This window comes from Branchiostoma floridae, chromosome 2, assembly GCF_000003815.2.
Source record: "Branchiostoma floridae strain S238N-H82 chromosome 2, Bfl_VNyyK, whole genome shotgun sequence".
Classification (NCBI taxonomy): Eukaryota; Metazoa; Chordata; class Leptocardii; order Amphioxiformes; family Branchiostomatidae; genus Branchiostoma; species Branchiostoma floridae.
This window is the reverse complement of record NC_049980.1, coordinates 19,517,418-19,534,156: the sequence shown is the minus strand read 5'-3', so window position 1 is coordinate 19,534,156 and position 16,739 is coordinate 19,517,418. Positions and strand designations below refer to the sequence as shown.

The following is a 16,739-nucleotide window of genomic DNA, read 5'->3' as shown; positions in this document are numbered from 1 at the left end:
TTAGAAGAATTATGCTTGACTTTGAAACATAAATGCTGCGGACCCCTGTTGGGTCTTGTTAATGGTTTAACCCAGGGATTCTGTTTATACACCATGATCACGTCGTTCACAACCACCACCTCCTGCATGAATCCAGTCCCTTGCAACTACAGCTGAAGCCATCTTGCATGCTCACTCCTTCAACCTTTACCTGCCAGACTCCCTCCAAACCACCCACCAGACCTTCCCAAATAGTCTGTTGTACCCCTGGAACTTTTGTGAGTTTGAACTTCCTTATTGTCTAGAGCTGTATGTGCATGTTCCTGTCAGTGTTGTTACTGGAGCTGATTCAGTTATGTGCATTTTATCATGACAACTGGTAACCCAAATGCATGCCTGTAATATTATACCATCTACATAATAGCCCCTTCTGCGAAGAACTTGGCCTCAGGAAACCATGCAGAAGAACAGTAAAATCTGCTTGTAATGTTATTCCTGTATAGATCTATATACTTTGATAATGCAAGATTTTTTTTACATTTTGTTAGAAATTTTATTATGCATCTGTTAGTGTTACTCGGCAGTGTTCCTGTATTTACTGTACCGGGCTATTATGCTTTGAGTTTAGATTCTTAGGGTGCAGTCACACGAGCTTGTTTACATCCAAGTATATGTATACAACAATGTATATTCAAATCCTTATAACGTCCATATTATATTTTGCCAATATGCAGCCATATGGTAAAAAATTTGTGTGATGCACATCTTGCGTATGAATAACGATTCCATTGCGTATGAGGTGCACAACACAATTTTTTTAGTGCAAATAGGTGCGTATGCGTTCTGCGTTCCGAGCATATTTCAGATGCTCCCAACTTTCGCTGATCGTGTGCCTGACCGCATTTTAGATGTATGTCAAGTGTATTCCAAGCTTATTTTCAATTGATTTAAAAGAATGGCCTTGACCCGCTGTTTCTATTACTAGTGCAGATTCCAGACCGTGATCATCAAACTTATGTCATCATTGGCCGCAGAAATGTGGATCAGCTATCATGTTCTTACCAAATCTCTAGTGCACCCTGGGTGTTTGTCGCATACGCTATCTACACACTATCTGTGCGCTTGCGCTTGCCATGCATTGCTAGTAGTAGGTAAAATGCACTGCTTGATTGTAGATCAAACCGTGCTAATTCGTGCAGTATGTTGGCATTGTGCGTTGTATCTTTGCTGCACGTACGCTATGTTAATAACTTTTGCTGCTCAGAGCTCGTACCGCGATATCAGCGAATCATTACATATGAAGCGTGGACTCATACTAGTTATAGCATACTCGTGCCACACTCGTCCTGTGTGGGACTGATGCACTACATGCATGTATAGTATATTGTGATAGTATGGCCATATAGCAAGTAACTTTTATGGATGACTGCAGACTCCAAAAATAATTAGAGAGGGAAAAAAGATAGGTAAAAATCAAGATGGCTGAATTTTCAAAAGAAACATCATAATTTTGCATGTTAAACAAGAATTGAAGCAACAAAATAATGTAGACTCTACTACAGCCTATGAGTCTTCTATTCCTGTATTCTATGAGTCTTCTATTCCTGTATTCTAGAAGTGCACAAAAAAAGTGGCAATAGTGTGGTACACTGGTAGTACCAAGTTGGCAATTATACATGACTTTATTTAGTAATATACAACTACAGTCATGACTACCACACTAGTGTCACTTCTACAACTTAGTTAAAGTACAATCAAGGCTACAACACAACATATTTTGGTACTTTCTCAATATGTTGACCATCTCTGGAGGGGAATGTTTTTTCTTCAAAATCAGACAAAAATTAATGAGCTGCTGATAAAATGTACTTTCTGAGGCCCATGTTTTAGCAGCGGTTAAGTTATATTTGGCACCGTCGGCGAGTGCTTCTTCTTTTTATTGCCGGTAACGGTAAACGGTAAACCGTAGGTGTTTCTGTTTGTACCCAATAGCTGTATTTCACATGACCATATATAGTATGGAATAAATGCACCTCAGCCCACTTCACCACAGCCTAGTGTCATTAAAGTAGGGTACAACTGACGTCACTCCATCCAGAGTACTAATCAATCAGGTGTCCTTTTGGAACTTTCCATTTTGAGCTAAATGTCAAAAGATTAGCTACTAAATATAGAAAGAACGACATATTCATTCTAACAGGATATATATACGAACAAATCCATTTGATCAGAGTCGTTGCTAGACTCCGAGCCATGGTAGGAAGGTTCATGATAAACGTTAGCATTAACCTATATCTATGTTACTTACCTGTTGTGCACCAGTTTGTGTCTAATTTGCCAATTCATTCAGCACTTTCATAGAATGAATACTGTACTGAAATTTTGTTTTTCATTCAGATCCATGTTAGTACTACTACTAGTTCTTAGTTTTTTCTCATATTTTCCCACCATTGTTGAGTAGATAAAAAATTTCTCATGCATGCATTCAATAGAAATTGTTTCACTTGGATAGAAAAGGTTGGATTTTTTAAATTGGGTGCTATGTATTTCCATAGCATTTTTACTATTCTCAGGCTTGTGATATTATATTTCTATTTTCAAAAAGGTAGTATGGTTTTCTCCTGAACCAGTACTTAAATAACATCTTTCAAGTAGTTATGATTCCTTCAGTTGCCTGCAGTTTGTGGACCTCATTTTCTCAAGGTAGTTCTTTCTTTCTTTCGGGTTGACTTTGTGTCGTTTGTATGGTGGATGTTTTGTCTTTGTAATGTTTGCCCAGATTTCCACAACTTGTAAGGCATTACATACCAGTTTTGTACAAGCTGTATAAGACAAGACTGATAGGAACTTGATCCACACATACCAGGAAGGATCCCTACTACATATTGTAGAGTGTGGTGGGTTCTTTAACAAAGCTCAAAATACATTTTTGGATGAACTTGTGCAGGTGCAGATGAAAAAATACTTGCACTGTTAAATATGCTCAAAGTGTGGTTCCCTTAATATAGGACTTCTGCTTTACATCCCACTCAAGGGAATGACCGTGAACAACGCTAGGTACTCCTTTTCAAATTGTGTCTTTCCTAGGGGCACAATTTGGGACCTGCTAGAGATTCGACAAAAATGTAACATGCCACTATTTGATGTATTTTTTCAGGTGAGGAGGCCCCATCTTCCTCATCCTCACAAAGTGTGGTGTCACCAGACCCCACAGGGCAGCAGAGCCGCAAGAGGAAGCAAGGCATGAAGGAGTGAGTACTGTACGGTACCCACAAGTGTGCTGAGTGTTACATGTTGAGTCTGGGCTACACACGCTTTTATTCCCATCCTACATGTAAAAGAAGGAATGCACATACAAGCTGACAATGGTAAAATACATGTCTGGTATAGGACAGAACACATTGCACTCAGAATTTTGTAGAAAAAGGCTGCCTGCCACTTTACCAAGATGTTTAAGGAATCGTAAGTTAGTTTCTGACCAATGGCAAAGTGTGCCCAAGAAATGGGCTAAATGTACGTTTTCAACCCTGAATCCACATACATTTACATTGTATCACAAGATGAAAATAGCTGCCAACAACTTCAATATTTGACCTTGCCAAGTCTACAAAAGTTAGTACACATTCTTTGCTATAGTAAAAGGTGTGGACTGAGTGGAGTGGTCAAAATTTTATATATACTGGCTCAGCAATGATTTGGCCTCCATGACATTCTGATGGACAACACCTTTAGATTTGATGTTCTGACTGTAAAGCATAAAGGACTGTTGAAATCATGACCATGTAAAATTGACATATCCAGCATCTGTCCACAAGAAAGAAATGCAATATGTGTGTGTGTGTGTGTGTGTGTGTGTGTTTACTATGTGTGTATGTCCCTGTTTGTGTGTGTATACTGTGTGTTTTGTTGCCTCTCACAGTCCCAATTTATATGTGAGGTATGTGGAGAAAAAGGCAATAGGTCAAAGTGGATTGATGTGAGCTACTCTTAGAAAAACACTAATGAAATACCCCATGTCGAACTGCAGACAAAAAAAATCATGCGGCATGCATCCTGGTAACTTGTTATGTATGAATTTATTGTGTTGTTTTGCTGGATGCAAACCTATGTCATTACATTGTACAAAAGATAGTCATGACTAAGGATCAGTCTTATGTCGTTCATGGCTCATGAGAACTGGAATTTGCACAATTCACCTAGACAAATGGATAGTGGTAATAGAATGATAAATAGTACTGCTACCTTTCATGAAAAGGCTAGATGCAATATCTAAGCCTTATTTCATTTGACGTTAGGTGATGCATACCGTATGCAAAGGTGAGTATTTTAGTAAGAATACTATGTATTGTTAAGTACATGTTCATGTAATAAGCATGAATAGGCCACACCAATTTTATTTGTTGCTTCTCGGAACCCGACCCTATTTTTCCTGATTTGAAAAAAAAATGGCCACACCTCGTGTTGACAAAATTTCACTGCTTCTCCTATCTCAAATAAACTATGGGCCTCAAATTCCTGCAGCGCTAATGTACATTAGTACTTGTGAGGCATCGAAAACTTTGCCGAAAACAGCGATGTCTTTGTAGCGAAACAGACGATAAGTCTTCAGTGTCCCATTCACAAGTTTTTCCAGACAATGCCGACAGCAAAATATGAAGCTGCTTGGCCCAGCAAAGCCACAAATTTTTGGTAAATAATCCAGAAAGCCCCTAAATTTGGGAAGCATTTCAGTAGAAAATCTAAAAACTATTACTTGTTAAACCTGTTGTTAACTTGAGTATTAGCCCCTCAATCTCTCCTGCCCCCGCCTTTTTGCAAAATTTTATTTAATTTTTTTTTCCGACTGACCTATCCAATTTTTTCTGAAAAAATCTGAGAAGCAACAAATAAAACTGGTGTGGCCATAGTGTATTTCTTACCTTGAGCAAATAGAGCCTTGTAATCCCTTTTGAAAACAGTAAAGAAATCCATCAGTTTATCTGATGTTACAATACATTACAGGGTATGACTTCATTGGTATAAGCCCAACAGGAATGGGAGGGAAATAATTCTGTTTATGAATGTATTGACCATTGGGGACCCCTTATTGTGGATCCTGCTGCACCTAAGTAGCCAGTTTTATGCAAAGCCACGTCCTGTAAGGTATGATGGATATACAGGCCTATATGCTGTGCCCTCTCTTATACCAGGGGTCACAAGGAAGTGTAGAATTGGCGGTTTTTCACATAATGGTCACTGAAGAAAGTTTTCAAAAGTCGTTAAATCCGATGATATAGCTTCCCAAGCTGTGAAATGTCTACACAGGTAATAGAAGTTTGATCTATGATTGAACCTTTTCACCCCACACGCCACCCAGCACATGTATATCCTCCTCACACATCCACAGCCATTATTCTCCATTGTCTGTTTCGCTCAAGGACAGTAACTGTTTCACAGTTCTGCAGGCAGGAGGTTAGCCAACAGCTACCCAGGTCATTCTCAACATGCATTATAGCTCTGGAACAAATGCTGCAGCATTTCTGTGACTTAAAAACTTGTTCTTAGTGTTGGTTTAGTGTTATTAGTTTTACTGTAAAATGTTCATAGCACCTACAATGTAATTAAAAGTATAAGCTGTTACAGTAAAACATGCTGCCTCTAATGTACTTGTGATCAATCAGAGCATTGTAGCACAAGCCAACACACATTTTTTTAACAAGTCTTGGGAGTTGTTACACCAGATTCTGGTACTATAGGAATGAAAACTTTATAATTGAAAATTTTCAGATTTACCTTAGTTCGATAGTAGATAGACTAACATGTAAGTAGTAAGTATCAATCTGTCTAACCCACCTTAAATGTGGCTCTCAATGTCATTGCGTGTTGGAAAATTTATTCAGGTTCATAAGTAATCTTTCATCGGAGGAGGGGATTTGTGCTTGATCTAACTGCGCTTACTGCAGAATAAGTATTTTGTGATAAGTATATAATTATTTGAAGAATAAACTGGAGAGCAACCTATCCCAGGAATAAAGAAGACTGTTAGAAGGGCACAATGAAACAATTGGCAAAGAGGATGTATTTGTCATGGGATAAAAATAGGGATTTCCAGCAAAGGTGACAAAACAGTGTACCGTATCACAATGTTTCTATCTACAGTTTATTGTAAGGTAAACTAGTCATCTACTATTATGAGAGCTGAAGCAGATGTAAACAAAGGAGAAGTTTATCATTACTAAAATTTTCTACATTACAACAAAGCCTACCTGTGTTCAATGCAGCCATAGGATACCACATAAAGTGTGCTTTTGAATTTAGTTTGAATGAATGCAGTGCTCATTGTACAACAGTTGTACAAGGGACAATGTACATGTTTCTCAAAAGCAACAATTCTAACAGACTAGTCTTATCTACATATTTATGGAAACACTAGTAGCTAAGTGCCAAGGGCAAGTACTAACTTCAAGTAACGAAATTTAACATTTTGAAAATCATTTCTTTCTGTTTTGACCCCATTTCTTTGCGACCTTTTCATTTGACCTAAGGTTATTTCTTATTTTGCAGGGGAGAGTTTGATGACGATGATTACAGCCAGGGTGGGTCACACTCACAGGGCACCAAGTATGCCAGGTGAGGTCAAAGGTTGAAGGTCACCTCTTTGGTAAAGCACAAAGTCGTCAAGCTTCAGTACTCGTTTTTCTCTTCAGAACCTCACCTGATCAGACAGTAGAGCAACCATCAAGTGTACAAAGTGGCTTCTCGGTGTGTGCTTTTATATGTACTTTTGCACTGCTTGAGCTGAGCAAAAGTGAACATGTTCATTACGCAACCGTGATTTCTTATATCTGTTCCTCTCTGAACTTTCTTCCTTGACCTTGCAAAAGAAAAGTGGTAACTGTGATGTGGCTCTTCCTTGTTATGCTCTTTTGCACAATTCTTTCTCTTCATATTCACATAAGACCATTGTCCTATGCAGAGATGAATCCACATCGTAGAAACTCCTCTGATTCACCTCTGCTCTTCTGGCCTGCCTGATTTACTATTTACCTGTCATGCCTATAGTATAGATGAGCCTGCCCTGGTGTAACATTGTGTATGTTCATAGACTATCAAATTGGTCATGGATATTAATGAGCTTGCCTTAATTAGAACAAGCTTTCCCTCTGGACAACACAAAGGCATCCTCTTTGATTGGCTGACAGCTGGTTAGTAGCAATGCTTATAAGAGTGGAAATGGGGGGCAGGCAAGCAGGATCAAACTTAGCAGAGTTCTATGTCATGGGTTCAAATCACCATTGGAGAATTCACAAGATACACATAGAGCATTGCATGTAGTAATGTTTAGGCCAAGGTGAAATTTTGAGCAGTTAAAGTTAACCTCTGAATGAATGTTTCAAATCCTTATATGCATGAGAGATGAAATAACAAAAAGAATAGCAGGCTACTCAAGGTCGTCATTGCAATTAAAGGCAAATTCGTGATCCGTTATTTGACTATATTTGATTGAAGAGAATTTAGTTCTTCAACATATCATGTAAAGAACAGGAATTACCCTTGGCTGCTGTACAAAATTTCTTATGAAGACAATCAGTTAGCTGGTACACATAATTTCATAAGTCTAATCTTGCATCAACCTCTGCATTGTCTACTTTCCAGTTTTGATAGCACTACTGTGATAGAATTATGGTGTCTCATTGCTTTACTACATCTAATCATATCGCTTGCCCCATCTTTACCTCTGCTATGTGGCTTGCTTGCTGGTGTGATGATGTCTCACTTCTTGGTGTTAGGTATTAGTTAGCCTCCATACATACAGACATACATACAACATTGTGATCAACATTGTGTGTGGTTGCAATTGATCAATCTCCACTATCTGGTCTAAATTTCTGGTATAGACAGAATATTTGTATGTTGCAAGGTTTCTCTATATATCATCTTTCAAACTATTAGTTTCCTCGCAGTTTTTCCTGAAATCAACATCAAGAGAAAAAACTGGTGTGTGATGTTTCAGTTTGTGATCTCAATATACTTTGATGTCTGTCATTTAAGAAAATTGTCTAGCAGAAAGGGTACTTAATCAGGTAGACTATGCCTGAAATTTTAGGTCAAAAGAAGGCCTAGAAAAAAAATGTCACACAGTTCCATTTACACAAACTCTTCTTATTTGGCTGTTAAGAAATTTTACAACTACGATGAAACAGTTGGTGACTCTGAATTTAACACAAAGGATGCTTTGAACATTTGGTTCACTAATGTCACATACGCTTCTCTGCTTGTTGAATCATCAAAATGTAATGCTGTCTGTATATACTGATATCCAACAACTCAACAAAAAGCGCATCCTATTCTGTTACAGTATTGAAAACTTGTATTCCTGGTAAGAAAAAAGTAAATTGAAACCTCCCTCGATTCACAGAAATTTGCTCTCAAGTAATGTGAACTTAAATGGTTGAAAATTATCTTTTTTTCTTACTAATAGTAATACTAGTTATTTATCCATTACTTACTTTTTTTGCTATGCTACAACATACTGTGACCAATGTAGCCTGACCAATGACATAAAATGTATCTGATTCAATAGTATCCTAAACAGCAACAGTTATTGCCTTTTGACTAACCTTTCTTTCAAACATATCAGTCATTCCTGCTCAGTAGCATTGATGATTGGTCACTGTATCTTGCACCATAGTATAAGTTATTCACTATTTGAAAGGTTCAAGAGCCACATTCAAAAATGTTCTTGCTTTGGCTTATGCTTTGTTGGAGACTAAGTTTCTCTGATTAAAAAAACAGCATTAGAGAAACTGCCTCACTACTTCACCACAAAAAGACAAACAGCAGGCCATGGTCTGGGTTCAGGCTGATTCTTGATTGTTGCTCCTTTGTCAGGCGCGATGGTTGTGAGAAAGACGAGAACGATAAGGAAAGGTTTGCAAGGTGGGTCAGACCTTTGGGCACCATTCAGCAGCCCCTTTCTCAGTTCTCTTTCTTTTCTTTTTCTTTTTGCTTTTGTTCACTCTGTTGTGTGATCTCATTTATTTTGCTTGCCAAAATGCTGCTTAATTCAGTCTAAACTTAACATGATATCTTAGATGTAGAGCACTGTAAATCTTGCTTCAGCTCTAAGCCGTAGATCTGTCCCTTAGCCATCTTTCCTTCTGTATCTCAAAGTCCTAGGCTCTCTGCACTGTACTTACCTTCCATCTTTCACAGTTTGATTGACACTTGTCCTCAAAACTTTCATCTGCTCTCCAGGAATATCTCTTGTCATGATTAATGTTGGATTTTATGATATCCTGCAAAGCATAAGGTGATATTGAACTTGACAAGTATGCAACTTGTTACTCATGTATGTATGGTAAATGTCCCTTCCACAGAGGTGTCATTTTGATTACAGCAGATGCACAACGTGTTGAAAATGTCACTGTCACCAAGCACTGATGTTAACGTTGATTGCATAAGCAGATGGTGCTGTAAGATTAGTGAGCAGTGTTAATATTGTTTTCTAATTACAATCATTCAAGCTTACCAGTCGAGCGGATTAAGGACCTTTTCCAGATCCTTGATTTGTCATGACTGTGGCCAAACACGTTGCAAGTAGCTACACGTATGTGTAGTCTTTGCCAAAGTTTTATTTTTTCTTGAATGTAAATCTAACCAGTGGGATTGTTTTCAGTAGTGCACCAGTATACTGCCCTATGCTGTGGTCATCACTTACCCTGAAGAGATCATTCTATCACATCCCATAAGTCCATACATTGGACACATTTATATGGTCACATTTATTCATATAATTTGTTAATGACAGAAGTAACCATCCACAAGGATCTGCAAACTTTTCTGTCACAAGAATATAGCTGAACTTTGTTTGATCTATCTTAGTTTGTTGTAGACATATTGTACGTCGACTGACTGGGATCCCAACATGAACATTTTCGTGAATCAGATGCTTTGGTGTTTGTTGAATATCACTTCTAGCTGAATCTGAAGACAGGATAATCTTTGTCTCTTACTTTGTAGTGGAAGAAGCTGTTTCTTTTCTCTTTCAGAGAAAACCATAGCGAGATTGAGCGACGCAGGCGTAACAAGATGACAGCTTACATTGCTGAGCTGTCGGACATGGTGCCCACGTGCAGCGCCTTGGCACGGAAACCTGACAAACTGACCATCCTGCGTATGGCTGTATCGCACATGAAGTCCCTCAGAGGTGAGCATGGTGTTTGGCATATTCACTCTTGATTTTCATTTTTAAAATTGAATGATAGATTAAAGGATGTGCTTTGTTATGTTTTGATGTATAGCATGGAAAGTACTTGAAAACAGTGACTTTTTATGTTTTGTGTTTCTGCCAGGAACAGGTAACACCAGTACAGAGGGAACCTACAAACCCTCCTTCCTCACTGACCAGGAGCTCAAACACCTTATACTGGAGGTAAGGCCAGGTGCAATAGTCTGTTGGGTAGAGTACTTGTTTACATTCAGGAGGTCATGTAGTCAAAGCCAGCACAGCCTGGTTTTACCAAAGAGCTGGTGAGAAATTGTACATACTTCCTTCTTTACACAGTACTCAGGTCCACCAGTGCTGCTGTAGTGCTTGTATAACTGTGTGGCCCAAGGCCTACATGTATAGAAACAGACAATTGGCACCACTATATCTACACATCAAATTGTGTGGGAAGGAGTAACTGGTAGAGGAATGGTTGGGTTTGTTTACTAGACTATATTCAAAAGCTACAGCAACACCATGTTGTCTCTATTTCTATGTCTATGATATGTTTACTAAGTAATTAGTTTTTCTTCTCATTGCTATAGCTTAGTATGAGGGCACATTCCAATCTATGTTGGTGACAGCAGAAGTCAGCAAAGAAATGTTTCTATGTATTGTAAGTGATTTCTGTATGTTTTGTAGGCAGCTGATGGTTTCCTGTTTGTGTCAGCATGTGAGACTGGTAGAATCATCTATGTATCAGACTCCGTGGTACCAGTCCTCAACCAATCACAGGTCAGTATATGTTTCTGATATCAACCTTAGAATCCGATCAATATACATGTACAGGTTCAACTTACCGTACAAGTACGTGTACTGGAAAGTTAGGTCTGTACGTCAAAGAGTTCCCTTGTTCAAACAAACAATCAATTGGAAATGAAGTAAACTTAATGAAATTCTATCTTACAGATGTGTTCTTTTCACTGTTTGCAGCATCATGTATTTCATTACTTTTACCCTAGTTTAAGAGTAAAAATCCAGTCAATGTGTCTGGAATATCTAATTTTGGTGGATAAATGAATTATCCTCTTTGTGACATTTTCAGTCGGACTGGTTTGGCTCGACCTTGTACGACCTTGTCCACCCCGATGATGTGGAGAAGGTTCGTGAGCAGCTCAGCACGGCAGAGAACCCCAATCAGGGGCGTATTTTGGACCTCAAAAGTAAGGCATTCCTGTGCACTGTATGCTAACTGTGTCCTTTCCTGATGATGTACTCTAATGATTGCAACAGTAATTAGCAATAGTGCAGGCATAGGTCAGGTAGATAAAACTGTTCTCAGAAATCAAGAGTTAATCCTTTGAAAAAGAAGCACACTCTGCCCAGTACAAGTATGACCTTTGGGGATGTACGGTTGCTACAGTAATTAGCAATTGTGGAGGCATACATGTGGGTCATGTAGATCAAATTATTCTCAGAAAACAGAGGGAAGGGCCATTGAAAAAGAAGCAATGTTCATCCGATAGAAATCTGACCTTTCCTTATGTACGTTTGCTGCATCAGAGGCATAGGTCATGTAGGTCAAACTGTTCTCAGAAAGCAGGGAGAAAGGCCTTTGAAAAGGAGCACTCTCTGTACCATTGCTACATTGATTAGCAACAGTGGAGGCATAACTCAATGTAGAGCAAACTATTCTCGGAAAATAGAGAGAGATGCCTTTTGAAAAATACATTGTAAGCAGTAAGACTGTGTGCTGTGCATCCATATACATGTAGAGTACATTATTTAATGCACTGAAATTTTTGTAGAGGATAAAATAGCCTTTTCTTTGGGATGCCATGTGACCACTACATATTTCTCAGTGTAGGTGTACACATGCACACATTGTACATGGACCGAATGCTAGTAGTTCAGTTGACTTCCTCCATACAAACTGTAGTTCAGGAGAAAGGAACATTATTTATGGCATGTAAATATCATGATTTACTGAAGTGAAAACCTCTCTCCTTTTCAGCTGGAACAGTGAAGAAAGAAGGGCACCAGTGTAAGTATACTCTAGTTTAGACTTTTAAAAGTACAAAAGTACTTAATCATTATTCTGATATGCCTGCTCTTCATCTACTGTAGTGAAGGTGCTTCATCTGTTCTTATCAGTTATGAAGGCACTATAACATGTAGTATGGTGAATATCGAAATTTCAAGCAAGAATAGTTAGTACATGTATCACGAAAACCAAAGTAAACATGAGGAATATAACTACTTGAAGCAGACAGCATAGGCAGTAAATTGAATGTTTACCCCCCCCCCCCACCTGTTGTTGTGCAGCGTCCATTCGTCTGTGCATGGGGTCTCGGCGTGGCTTTATCTGTCGTATGAGGGTCGGCAATGCCATCCAGGACCCTTCCCAGCATTCCCGACTAGCTCACATCAGACAGCGGAACGGCCTGGGTCCGCCGGGGAAGGACGGGGAGCAGTATGCTGTGGTACACTGCACGGGATACATCAAGTCATGGCCTCCCACAGGTAAGGGCGGGACCAACTAGTACATCTCGGGGGCAAGGCATCAGTCTCCGCCAAATAGTAGTTACTCAAGCAACTGGATATGGTTTTGAAACGGTCAGACGTTTCGGATAGAATCCACTATCCTTCGTCAGTGACACTGAAGTGATCTGGAAGAAACAGGTCTTTTATACTCTAACTATGAAGACAATTTCAGATGTCCAATAGGAAACGTTGTAAGACAAACAATTTGGCATCAGTCTGATATGTGTTTCTTTGGAGCAGGTTTATTTCATTTTGTTTGACTGGCTGTAAATTATAACATAAGAAAAATTCTAAATGCAACATTTCTGTAATATGAAGGAAGAGCAGAAGTTTGGAAAGTAACAAGACTACTGTTTCAGGTGTTAGATTTGCACTTCCGGTAGAAGGAAATATACTCTTGGTTGGTCTGTTTACAGACTGCTGGCTTCCCTTTTCCTGCATGTCAAAAATGCCCAATGGAAACTACAGTCACAATATATTTTTTTACTTGTACATGAAAATCAGGTGTAGTTGACTCCAAGACCTTTTTGCTGCTGGGGCATGTGGGGCACTATGGGTAATGCAGGTGGTAACATCATTGTTATGATGTTGTTCATCTCCTGCGCTACCCATAGTGCACTGCATCTCTTCCAGCAGCCAATCATATACATGAAAGGTACCAGGGCAATGGTATGGCATAGCTGTGTGTTAAACCCAAAAAACACTGGTACATTTGTACATGTACAAGTGTATGTAAGTTCTATCAGCTATTGTAATTGAGAGCTACATGCTCTCATTGACTTTGTGTAGTTTCTTGTTTTGTTGCTGTTTCTATTCTGCTCACTATCACCCTATCTAATGAGGTTTAATGTTCATTGCAATCCAATTCTTAACATTGGAGTATTAGTAGTGCAAGTATGATATTTCTTTGACTAATTTAGGTGCTACATGTAGTATGGTCATGCCTATTCTATGTCTTCTTTGATTTCTAAAGTCAGCGTTTCTGTAAGTCTTAGAGGTTGATACGTATTTTCTGCCTGCATGAGGCACAAGCGTGTAGTCATGTCATGAACTTTAAAAAAATAGCAGTAGGCAAAAGCAAAAAAGACAGGGAACAAGGTTGTATGAAAGGGCTATTTTAATGCTAGGTGAAGGCAATGGTATCTGAAGTCACACTGTAGGAAAGCTTTATATTGCTTATCACATTTTATGCTTCATAACAAGAGTTGTAACACATCTTTAAGGTTCTGTTCTAATCATCGTCATACTGACCAAGTTTGAAGTCTTATTAGGAACCTAACCTTCCCAGAGAAAAAGGTGTTCTAGGGGTAGCAAATTTCTGAATTTGTTTGAAACTTATTTTAAACCAAATCCTGCAAAAAAGATCTGTGCCCATTGTTAGGGGTCGAACTCCAGCAAGGCAGTTTTGAATACAAACAACTAAGTAGTACATTAATTTTTCTTAGATTTCTTTTCATTTTTTGTGCACATCATTTACTAATTCCTATTTCTTCATTCTTTCTTATTTGTTATATGTCTATCCTTTTGCAGAAACAGTCTTGTTCGTAAAAGTCTTCAGTGCAACATTTGAACATTAAAGTTTCCAGTTCAGGGACTTAAAAAACATCTAGGTCCATCACACAATGTAGCTAGTGAATGCTGTGGGTGATTGTAAGATGGATGAATCTTTATGCATGATCACAAATAAGTGAAATCCAAATCAGACCCAAATGAAATAAGCGCTGTGATTTAATGATTGAACATTGCTGTGATTCTTGTTTTTAACTCCAGGAAAACTTGCCGCTAAGCTGGTCAATGCAGGTACGTTAGTGGCAAGGAAAGCCCAGGTTTTTTAAATAATGTGGCTTTGTTGTCTATGGGTTCAGAAGTCATTTTACAAGTTGTTCTTTTTTTTAAAGAGCTCTTTGCATGTTTAAAAAAGCCATACCACATTTTTGTGCATTTCATTATATTTTGTGTTTATTTGCTTCAAGTAGAAATGAATATCATGTACTTTGTGAAGTATTTTGTTGCATGTTAGATGATTATTTGAATGCTTTATGCATTCCTCAGCCTTGTTGGTCAGCATTGGATAGACCAGTACCCTGAATAGGATAGCCTTTTTTGCATTGAGGGGTTTTTAGGCAAACGTCTATTGGTATTATTCAACACCTTGAGTATAATGTATTGGCTGGATGATATGAAATGTGGTCATTGTGTATGTGGGCATCACGTGATTATGTATTTATACATCTGGACATAAAATAGATGTCAACTTACTGACAGGTGAACTACCTGACCCACACCATGGTAAAGTTTGTCTTTTGAATCTCACTGGCTGTGAGATCTCACTGATATTCTAACTACACGTTAAGGCCTTTGAATGTGAAGAGAGCACTACCCTCTAGATCTATGACCGTCTTTTATTTTCCCTTCTGGCTTTGTTTGATGGTTAGTTGGTGGTGTGTGCCTGTACTCTGGTGTTCAGCTGTGTTAGTCAATACTGCTCAGGTGTCAGGTGCCTCCCTTCACACCTTCACCTTGCCCCATCCTCATCTTAAGGGTCAGAGACTATGGTGCCTTCCTAGTGAGTCATGTTCGTAACCATTGTTGCTGTAAATCAGGAGTTCAATTTTTTTTAAAGAAGAAGACAGATGTTTGATTAGCCTTCTTTCCCTGTTCTTTTCATTGTTTTGCAGTTTGCACACTCCTCTCTTCTTTGTTCCAGCATTTTGTTATGTTTAAGTCATTGATTTGTATATCTGCCTTTTAGCTTTACTGCATTTTCTACATGATGGAATCCTATATTATATTATCATATTTCCAAAAGAAATTTGTCTATCATGTAGGATGATTTACATATGCAGGCATCACAGCACATATGCATATCAACAACAGAAAACAAATCCTAAAATGTTCACATTTCATTTAAAGGACTTGATCACCCGATTTTATATTGATCATATCATTTTATGCAGATTGTACCTTAGACTAGCTTCCATAGGTGGTGCTATTAGCACAATTATGTGTAAGATGATATAACTGTTAAAATACAATCATTGTCAGGGTGGTATATATTTAGTACTATTTAGTCAGCCTCTGGCAGAGCACATTTTGCATATATTAGTATATCGTAGTGCAAATGTACAATTCAGTAAGAAGTATGTTAAATTCTCTATCTTATCAGTGGTGCACATGATGTACTGTAAATGTTGTTTTAACTATCGCTCCTAATTCTAGCATTTGAATGAAAAGCAAATTCATGATTTATTATGCAAATTCCATGAAGGGCGGGGCGGGCCAGGCAAAAGGGGCAGGCCGGATAGTCTAAGGAGTCTCAAAAGGCACCTAAGACATAACATTCTTTGCAAAGGTAATGAAATGCCAACGGTGTCAATGCCTGCAGAAATCCTGGCCTGGCCTGGGTTCTGCTGTCAACCAATTTTGGTTGTTGAGTTTGATATAAATCCCTCCTTCAGACTGCAATAAAATTCTGCTGCTGGGATAAGACTGTTGGCTACCAGAGGGTCGTACTATGTCAAATAGAATAGGACTATCTTAATGGGGCTTATGACAGGAGGTGGTTAGCTGTACCAGGTTGGCCAGCCAGGCACTGCATACATCATGTACCTTGAAATATACAGTAATGTTGTCTTAACGCCATCACTTTCTGTTCATACACTTACTTTTGATTCCTCTTCCTGTGTTCACTTGTCTAATGTTGGTGTCTTTGTTGGGAAAGTATCTCTGTTCTATTATTAGCTACTGGTATGAAGTTTCCATCAAGCTGTTTATTGCACTAAGACAAAAGGATTAACTTCAACACTAACTTTGGTAGCCTTGTGTCTATCCTATTCTATCTCCAGAATGCTCCTCTGAAACTTTCCTTTCAAACAGTCAGGCAATAGAAGGATGATTAGCATTTATATATTCTCCTAGAGTGTACCTTAAAGCTCTGATAAGCTCCATGTTAAACAATTCTCTGTATTACGTGATAAATGTGTAACAGGGTTTGAACTGGCATTCAGGAGTTATTCAATATTTGAAT

General features: G+C 38.5%; 1 protein-coding gene across 12 annotated transcripts in view; it reads left to right on the top strand.

The window, feature by feature from the left end:
* LOC118406439 (aryl hydrocarbon receptor nuclear translocator 2-like) overlaps positions 1 to 16,739 on the top strand; it is a 29,665-nt gene that overhangs the window by 7,937 nt on the left and 4,989 nt on the right. For 3 of the 12 annotated variants that reach the window (XM_035806531.1, XM_035806495.1, XM_035806566.1), the window contains exons 2-11: positions 3,137 to 3,230; positions 6,523 to 6,588; positions 8,851 to 8,898; positions 10,011 to 10,168; positions 10,314 to 10,393; positions 10,871 to 10,963; positions 11,274 to 11,391; positions 12,183 to 12,212; positions 12,494 to 12,691; positions 14,483 to 14,512. In XM_035806531.1, the coding sequence (XP_035662424.1) occupies positions 3,137 to 3,230; positions 6,523 to 6,588; positions 8,851 to 8,898; positions 10,011 to 10,168; positions 10,314 to 10,393; positions 10,871 to 10,963; positions 11,274 to 11,391; positions 12,183 to 12,212; positions 12,494 to 12,691; positions 14,483 to 14,512 (915 nt within the window). Of the gene's footprint in view, positions 1 to 100; positions 258 to 2,621; positions 2,683 to 3,136; positions 3,231 to 6,522; positions 6,589 to 8,850; positions 8,899 to 10,010; positions 10,169 to 10,313; positions 10,394 to 10,870; positions 10,964 to 11,273; positions 11,392 to 12,182; positions 12,213 to 12,493; positions 12,692 to 14,482; positions 14,513 to 16,739 lie in introns of those variants that run through there. The other 9 variants (XM_035806546.1, XM_035806523.1, XM_035806558.1 and 6 more) reach the window with 8 other exon arrangements.